A 9,759-nucleotide genomic window follows, 5' to 3' on the forward strand; every position below is an offset into this window, starting at 1 on the left:
CACACAAACTACAGTGGTTGTAACATGAACTAAGCCAGCCCGCCTTTAAGGGACGTCACTGCCCTTCAGGTTATGCAGGTTAAGTGCCTGATCCATTACATAACAATAGCTTCTTCGGTTTGAAGATCACCCTATAATTATATCTCTGGATAAGCCTTAAGTTCCAATCTCCTGTTCCATTAAAACCGATAAGATCCAGGCCCACTGTCAACTCTGTAATAACAGAAAATAATGACGACCTGTCAACAGAACACTGTCTAGCATCAAGCACAGTATATTCCAAACCTCACATGACAGATGACTAAAGGTCAAATACTGCTCCCCTAAAACAGACTGGGTGAAAATCATCAACACGTCAACCTGAAAGCTGGAGAAGACCAATCACCCGTGTGCTCCGAACCCCCAACAACGGCCACATGGGTCTCTGGGGTGGTTATCCGACGGAAAATGCTGTTTTTGGTTCTGGACATTACTGAAGGACCAATCCCACGTGTGCAGGTGTGAAGGTGAGCCTGCTGACTTAAATGCAACCGCCAGCAGGCAAGAAACCCTAACGCTCTACACACCCCAGCACAATTGCACTTCTGCTCTCACGCAAACCCAATGAAGCTTCAAGGCCGAAGGGATCCTCTGGACCCAGGACATGGACTGCGGGCCAGGAGGCTCGGCGAGCTTCAAACACACAATAGCAGTAGAGGCTTCTTCAAAGTCCTATTCGTCTTAGCGAAAGTTAAACATGACACAGCAAACCATTCTAAGAAAACATAAAAGATTTCAATTTATAAAAATTTGACACAATCTTACATATTTTATAACGAAAGTTTTTAATTGCAACCCATAGAGCATGTAGGCCCACTTTGGGATTTGGGATGCCCAGGGAACTCCCTGAAACCATATGCACATGCATGAATTTTCTAGGGAGAAGGCTCACAGCTTTCAGCTAAAGCATATTGTGACCACAGGTCTCTAACAAGCCACCACATCGTAATAAACCCCCCTTTATACTAGAATGTTCCACCTAGGTCCTATGCTCCTTCTTCTTTAATACCTGTACCTACTAGAAGTCTCTGTCTGAACTGGTACACAAACCTATGGCATTGAGATGGCCTCATTTGTGTGTCTTCTCCACCTGCTGAAATCCTATGGACCTCCAAGGCCGGCTCAAATCACACTTCCCCGACAGGCTTTTCCAGACACCTCAGCCAGCCTGGATCTTCCATGCAGTCCAGTGAGGCGCCACTCCACCTGTACAGCGGCACTTCAGCGGGGTCACACGCAGACCCCACAGTGAAGTTCCCTGCGCACCCATCTCTGCACACTGCTTCAAGGGCAGAGGCCGGCAGCACTCACCATTAATTATCCCTCCCCCACCAGCACCTGGCACAGCACCTTGGGTATATGGTCCAAAAAGCATGTTGAACTGGATTCTTCTGTTTTGGTGTCAACAAGAGACCACTAATTTTAATCATCTATTTCATCCCAGGTTTCTAAATCGTCAGTACATATGTCCACAAGCAAGGTCCACTTTTGGGAGGTTAAAGGACACATCCATGCAATTATGTGTATGACGTCCTGCTTTCCAGTTCCTGTAACGAAGGACCTTGACACAACTAACATTTTATTTACTTCTAACTGGATGTGAAACTCAGTAATTAAACAGGGCTCCTGGAATTACAGAGAAGGGAGTGGAACTACTGCGCGATGAAGGCAAGCTGGTTTGAGAACGTCTACACGAATCCCAAGGTGCTAGCGATCACCAGAGGCATTGTTACACAATTTCTGAAACACCAAAGACATGACCTTTAAGGACAGCCCACTCCGGAAGTGAGAGGCTGTCATCTCTCAGATTATAAAAACAAAAAGAAGCAATAGGGAGTCTTACTGGGAATATTTACAGGAAGTCAAAGCAACTAGTAGATTCAGAAGATCCATTGCAGGGGGTTGTGTTAAAAAAATGATATGTTCAAATTCAGGAACAACTGTGATCATGAAGGAGGAGCCTTGAACTTGGAATCAAAGGATCAGGATGATGGAGCCTCTTAGTTCCGTCAAGATGGAGCAGCTCCACTCCTTCCAGCCCTGCCCCTTACAAATAAAAGTGCTCCAGACATGATACAATCAACAAGCACAGAGTAAAAGGTGGGAAGAAGAAAAGAAGCGTCAGCTGTGAACTCTAAAAGTGACCAAGATGCTCTTCAAGAAGGGAGGGGAAACAAAGACATTCTTGGATGAAGGAAAGCTGAGAAAATTTGTTGTAAGCAAACCCACGCTTAACGAATGGCTAAAGGAAGCTCTCCAACAGAAAGGAGAGGGTAACAGGAGAAGGCTTGGAACCTCAGGAAGGAAAGAACACTTTTAGAATAGGTAAAAATGGGGCTAAGTATAACCAGCTGCCCTTTTTGTGAGGTTTTAAATCACATGAGATGATTGAAGTAAAGCCAACTGATGTGGTGCTCAAATTAAAATAAGAAAGAAGACATTTAAATTTAAAGTGTGGGGAGCATACAGGGATCTAATAGAAAGTTTCCAAACCTCACTTAAAGTTGTAAAATACAGATTTCAGTAGGCTGGGATAAGTTACGTATGTATATTGTAAACCTAGAGCAACCGCCCAGAAAACAACACAGAGCTTTGATATACTCAAAAGTAAATCATCAATCAAAGATGGAATCCTAAAATATGTTTAAATAACCCACAGGAAGGTAAGAAACAGAAGAAACAAAAAACAAAACATAAAAAAACACCAAAATGAGACTTACACCCTTACAGACTAACATATTAATAATTACTTTACCTTAAATGTAAATGGTCTAAATACACAAGTTAACTGAAAAATCAGCAGAGTAGATAAAGAAAATATGATGTAACAATACACTGTAAGAAACTCAAACACAACACCATGAGTAGGTTAAAAGTAAAACGATGGAAAAAACATATACCATGAAAGCATTCATAACAAACAGAAGTGGTTACGTTAAAATATCAGATAAAGTAGACCTCAGAGCAAATAAAATTACTAGAGACAAAAAGGGACATGACATTAATGACAAAAGGATCAGGAAGACATAATCCAAAATGTTTACATACCACACAACAGTCTCAAACTACTTGAAGCAAAAACTGATTGAGCTAAAGGAAAGATAGACAAATCCACAATTATCCAGTTGACTCTTAAACAACAAGGGTTCGAAACGTGCAGGTCCACTTATATGCAGATTTTTCCCAATGGAAACTGTAAATGTATTTTCTCTCCTATATGAATTTCTTAGCATTGTCTTTTCTCTAGCTTACTTTAAGAATATAGCATGTAATGCATACAACATACAAAGCATGTGTTAATCGCCGGTGTTTGTTATCGGTAAGGCTTCCAGTCAACAGTAGACTGTTAGTAGTTAAGGTTTTGGCAAGTCAAAAGTTATATGCATGTTTTGACTGTGCAGAGGGTGAGCACCCCTAACCCCCACGTTGTTCAAGGGTCAACTGTAACTGGCGACTTCAACACCTCTCTCCTCAGGGTGAGTGACAGAGCCACTAAATCAGGAAGGATACAGAAGAACACAACACCACTGTCAACCAATAGGATCCAACTCATGTATACAAACCATTTCCCCACATAACAGAATACACTTTTTTTTTTTCACGTGTCCATGGAACATTTACCACCACAGGCCCACAGAATATAAACCAAGATATACCATTTCTGGGGCAAAAAACAAACCTCAACAAATTTAAAAGAACTGAAATCTTACAAAGCATGTTTTATGACCATAATGGAGTCACAGAAATCAATTAACAGAAAGATAACAGGAAAATCCTAAACTCTTAGAAACTACAACACACTTCTAAATAGTCCATGGGGAAAGAAGACATTTCAAAAGAAACAAAAATGCATGTGAAACTAAATAAAAATGAAAATACAACATATCCAAATATGTGGACACAGCTAAAGCAGTGCTGAGGAGGAAACTTATAGCACTTAAAATGCTTACACTGGAAATGAGGAAAGGCCTCAAATAAATAAGCTAAGTCTCTACTTCAAGAAACTAGGAAAAAAGAGCAAAATAAATCCAAAGGAAGTAGAAGGAAATAATAAAGAGAAAAAAAATTCAATTGAAAACAGGAAAACCATAAAGAAAAATCAGTGAAACAAAAAGCTGGTTCTTCAGGGGGAAAAAAAATCTGATAAACTTCAAGGAAGACTGACAAAAATAAGACACAAATCAGAAACATCAGGAAAGAAACAGAAGACATGATTACTCTCACCACTCTTAATTCAACATAATACTGGAAGTTGTAGCTGCTGCAGTGAGGCAAGAAAAAGAAATCAAAGACATACTTATTAGGAAAGAAAAACTAAAGCTGTCCCTATTTGCAGATAACATGGTGATGTATGTAGAACATCCCAAAGAACGTACGGGAAAGCCCTAGAACCAATAAGTATATTTAGCTAGGTCACAGGACACAAGATTGAGACACAACTACCAATCACATTGTTGTATACTAACAATGAGCATTTGGAAACTGAAAATAAAAGCACAGTATCATTTAAAATTGTTCCAAAGCAAACAAAATACTTTAATATGAATATCACAAAGCACATACAGGATCTATATGCTGATAATTGCAAAATGATGAGCAAAAAAATCAAAGCTGACCTAAATAAATGAAGGCATTTCATGTTCATGGATTGGGAGACACTGTAGTAGACATGCCAATTCTCCCCAAACTGATCTACAGGTTTAATACAATTGCTATCAAAATCCAAGCGAAGTTTTTATAGACATAGAACAATGTACCCTAAAATTTAGTGGAAAGGCAAAGGCCCTAGGATAAGCAATCTTGAAAAATAAAAAGTGGGAGAAATCATTATCTTATATTAAGGCCTACTATGTGGCTACAGTAATCAATCAACACAGTGTGACACTGGCAGGAGAGACATACAAATCAGTGGAATGGAATAGAGAACCGAGAAATAGACTCACACTGATTTTTGACAAAGGTGCAAAAGCAATTCAATGGAAGAAAGATAGTTTTCAACAGATGTCACTGGGACAACTGGATATCCACAGGTGAAAAAAAAGAATCTCAATCTTTTACAAAAATTAACTCAAAATAGATCAGGGACTTAAATCTAAACTGTAAAACTTTTAGGAAAAAAATAGAAGAAAATCTTTGGGATCTAGAGCTAGACAAAGAGTTCTTAAGACTTGCCATCAAGCGCATAATCCATAAAAGAAAAAATTGATAAACTGTACATCAAAATTAAAAACTTTGCTCTGTGAAAGACAAATGGATGAAAAGAAAAGCTACAGTGCTACAGAGTGGGAGAAAATATTTGCAAACCATATATCTGACAAAGGACTAGTATCTATGATATATAAAGAAGTCTTAAAACTCAACAATAAAAAACAAGCAACCTAATTACAGAATAGGTAAAAAACATGAAGAGCCATTTCACCGAAGAGGATGTACAGATGGCAAGCACATGAAAAGATGTTAACACCATTAGCCATGAGGGAAATGTACATTAAAACGGCAATGAGACAGCGCTTACACACATACCAGAATGGTCGAAAGAAAAAACAGCGACAACACCAAACGCTGGCAAGAATGTGGGGAAACTGGATCACTCCTACACTGCTGGTGAGAATGGAAAATAGAAAATGGTGCAACCACTTTGGAAACAGCTTGGCAGTGTCTTATAAAACTAAACAAGCAACTACCATACAACTGAGCAATTTTACCTCAGATACATGAATATTTATGTATGTACAAAATCATGTACATAAATGTTCATAGAAGATTTAGTCATAATGGGCAGAAACTGGAAAAACCACCAGATGTCCTCCCACTGATGAATGGTGAAACGGTGCACTGTGGTAAATCCACACCATGATACCACTCAACAGTCAAAAGACATAAACTGTTGATTATAGATACATGCAACAATTTAGGAGAATCACCAGCGACCTATGCCGAGTGATAAAAGCCAATTCCAAAGGTCACATTTTGCACGAATCCACTTACATGCTTGAAATGACAAAATTATAGAATTGGAGACTAGATGGGTCACTGGCAGGGTCGGAGAGGAGGGGAGGGGAGGGAGTGGCTATGGAAGGCAACAGGAGGCATCCTTACGGTGACGGGAATGTTCTGTGTCTTTTGCAATGTCAACATCCTGGCTGTGACACTGTACAACAGTTTTGCAAGATACTACCATGGAGGGTAACTGGGTGGAAGGGACTTGGGATCTCTGTATTAGTTCTTACAAGTGCAAAGGGCTTACAATTATCTCACCGCTAAATCCTTGTTTAAACACAGATATTGTTCTGAACAGTATCATTCCAAAGCCCACTATTAAAGCCACTACAAAGCAATTTATTTAAAAAGTCTCTTCCCAAAGTGATCTGTCCAAACAAAGATGGGGGAGGGTAATTTTTGGTTTTAGATTGAAAGCTGAATCTAACTGGCTATTGAAATAGTCGCAACAAATAGAGTGAGTTCAAGATAGAACTACAATTGAGTAAAAAAGTTGGGAGGGAAATAGGATGTGCTTAACAAACGGTTTCTGTTGATAAGTCAGTAAAAGCTAATGTTTGTAGGCATCGGGAAAAGATTAAGACTGTACTTTTATACTGTCTTAATATACTTATTAAGTATATTATATATACTTAAACACACTTATATACTGATTTAGATTTAAGATTCTAGGTTTCTAAGTATTTTCTCTGCCTCCTGAGTTTAAAGAAACTAGGAGACAGTCAGGCAAATCTTTATGCTCTTATACCTGCCTGGTTTGGCGGTCCAGAAAAGCAGCAAAAACAAAATCTGGCTCAGTGGCAGAGAGAGACGACCAAATGCACTTTGCCCCAGAAGATGAGGGGAATTTTAAACACAGAGTCTATCCCCTGAATCACCCAGGGCACCCAGCCTTTAAAGATGAAGTACTGGACCAGAGCTCTGACTCAGAGAGGCTTCTGGAAGAGGTGAAAAGGAAAAGGGTGTTTTATCGCTCCAATTATTCTCTTCCCGTGGTGAGCCTAAAAGGGCTATTTCTATTATAAAGAAATAATTTAATAACAGATCCACAGCGTGGGAATGCTGGTGCGAGATTCCCGATGCTGGCCTGGAAGAAAGAAGGCTGAAAGTTTGGAGCAGGGTCCCAGCATCCAGGTCCCAGGGAGGCGCCCCTTCATTTCCAAGGCCGGAAGCTTCCTCATGGGTGAAGTGAAAGAAAAATGTGCCAGATGGGTTCCACAGCCCTTTGCTAAATTTAAAGTCCCCCGGGCACCATAAAATCTAGTCTCCAGGCAGCTCTCTGGTGCGACAAGCTCCCCTCTACCCCTGCTTTGAGACAGCTTTCCTCACACCTGTAATGTGGTTTCCCCAAAGTGGGCCTGGCAAGTGAGGTGAGGAGGCAAGGAAAGGGCAGACGAAAACCAAAAAAAGAACGGGAATGGCTGGAGGTAGTAGGTGCAGCAGAAACACTCCTTTCCCGTCGGTCGTTTTCTCCAGGCCCCCTTTCTTCGGCGACCTTTGCCGCCGGCTCACAGTGGAGAAACTAGAACCCAGGCTTTGTCGAGGCGACAGGCTTCTTTCACAAATAAAATGAAAAGAATAAAAACGGAGCAAGAGACAGGAGGAGGAGCTGGAGATTACACACCACTGATGAGCTATATTAACAATTACAGTTCAAGGATTTAATCTGTGCTTCGATACAAACAAAACAATCAGGCGCAATAAAGGGCATCGGAGCCCGGGCTGGGCAGCTGATACTGAGGAACTCTGTTTCTAGGTTTGATACGGGCGCTGTGGTTACGGTTTTTGAGAGACCTCATCTTTGAGCGAGTCTCTTCTAATGTGACCGGACGACGTCTGCGATTTGCTTCAAGCTCACGGGGACAGGAGCACAGGTGAACCAAGGCCGGCACTGAATCGATCACTGCTGAGGGGTGTGGTGTGTGTGTGTGTGGCGTTTAGGGCGCGTCCAGGGCGCTGTACACGATGGACGTTTTCCTGATGAACAGTGAAAAGGGGGGCCTGGGGGCCAGTTTCCTCTCTAGCCTACACGGCTCTTCGGAGCTTCCCGGGAGGGCAGGGCCAGCTGGATGGAAACGCGAACGCGCAGATGCCATCCGCAGGGGCGCGTCTTCCCCACCACCGACACCCGCTTCCCGCCCCTCCAGAGCCCCAGAACTTGGCCAGCTTTCCACTCCCACGGCCCCCAAGTCCCCTAGAAGGGCGGGGGCGAAGGCCATCAAGCCGACAGGGAGACACGGTGCGCAACCTTGGCCAGCTCCCCCAAAGCTGGGGCGCCTGGACGGCCGGGGCTGCACCCGGCCCGGGGGGGCAGACAAAGGGGTGGGCCGTCGCCCCGGCCAGGGAGCGGTGGTCCGCGGGGCCGCACCTGCGCGCACCTGGGCGCCACTCGCGCACACTTGGGCGCAGGTGTGCGGGCAGGGATGCGGGGACACACGCACCTTGAGGATGTTGTCGAAGATGGTGTCGCGGAACTCGAGCAGCGCTTTCTGGTCGAACTCGCGGCCGTGGATGATGCGCATCTGCTTGAGGAAGGTGGACTTGCCGCTCTCGCCCGCGCCCAACAGCAGGATCTTGACGAGGCGCCGCACGGCGCGCCGCTCGCGAGCCAGCCCGGCGTCGATGTCCCGGCTGCGCCGTCGCGCCTCACGCTCCGCGTCGCGGGCCCCGCCGCCGGCCGCTCTGCGCTCGCGGGCCCCGCCGGCCTCGGCCGGCAGCAGGCAGCGGCTGAGGGTCCGCACCACGCCGGACATGGCCGCTCAGGCCATGGATCCCGCCGCGGGCGAGGCGAGCCCCGCGCGGCAGCCGGCCGCTCCCTCAGGCCGCGTCCGCCGCCGCCGCCCCGAGGCCCACTCTCGCCCGCCGCTTGGCCCCGGCGGAGGGGCGGTGCGGCGCTGTTCGGGGCCTGGGGATTGGGCAGGCTGCCGCCCATACGGACGAACGCGCCCTCCGATTGGGCCGTGCCACGCCGTGGGGGCGGGCATCCCTCCGGCCCTTGGGGCGGGATCGGCGCCGAAAGAGGAGGGACCTTTGGGGTGGGGGCGCTTCCCATTGGACACCCGGGCCGAGGTTCTTTCTTTCAGAATGAAAGGGAGGCGGGGTCACCGGGAAGGCGGGGCGGCCGCCCGCCATGACCAATTATAATTGCTCTGAGATCACGTCAATCACGGCGAATGGGCTTGGGATTGGGGGCTTCGCGAAACGGGGCGGGACCAGAAGTGCCAGGTGTACAGAAAGAGTCCTCCTGGGTTTTCAGGTTGGATCAACCTGTGAGACCAGGAGGTTCGCAGAATGCTCTCCCCGTTGCCCGAAAGCTAGGGAATGCCGATAAGAGGTCCTTCTGTTCGTCTTATGTTTACAGAGAAAGCTGTTCCCTAAACTATTTTCCTTCCAGAAACACCGGAGGGGGATGGGCCATACATTTCAGACAAATGCACCCTTTGAGACAGGCATGGGCCTCTGGGAGACTTTTCTCAAAGCTGGCTAATCATCAGAATCACCAGAAGCGCCCCCCAAAAGCTTTCTGTAGCACAGTGATTGAGAGTGGGGTCTGGAGCTGCTGAGTCTGAGAGTCGGAATCTGCACTCGACCCCTTAATACAATAGTTGAATAACATTTTAAGCGGGAACACTTTGTTCCCCCACCGATTTTTAGCTTCATTTTCCTCATCTGTAAAATGGGGACGATAATAGCAACTACCTCATACGGCCGTGAAGCTAT

At 45.1% G+C, this 9,759-nt stretch overlaps 1 protein-coding gene across 1 annotated transcript in view; it reads right to left on the minus strand.

The window, feature by feature from the left end:
* GNA12 (G protein subunit alpha 12) overlaps positions 1 to 8,897 on the minus strand; it is a 74,096-nt gene extending 65,199 nt beyond the window's left edge. The window contains exon 1 of the mRNA XM_019637565.1: positions 8,481 to 8,897. Within this exon, the coding sequence (XP_019493110.1) occupies positions 8,481 to 8,792 (312 nt within the window). The 5' untranslated portion in view covers positions 8,793 to 8,897. The remainder of the gene's footprint in view (positions 1 to 8,480) is intronic.
* Positions 8,898 to 9,759: the final 862 nt, after the last annotated feature.

Source organism: Hipposideros armiger, unplaced genomic scaffold (assembly GCF_001890085.2).
Source record: "Hipposideros armiger isolate ML-2016 unplaced genomic scaffold, ASM189008v1 scaffold_33, whole genome shotgun sequence".
NCBI classification, from domain to species: domain Eukaryota; kingdom Metazoa; phylum Chordata; class Mammalia; order Chiroptera; family Hipposideridae; genus Hipposideros; species Hipposideros armiger.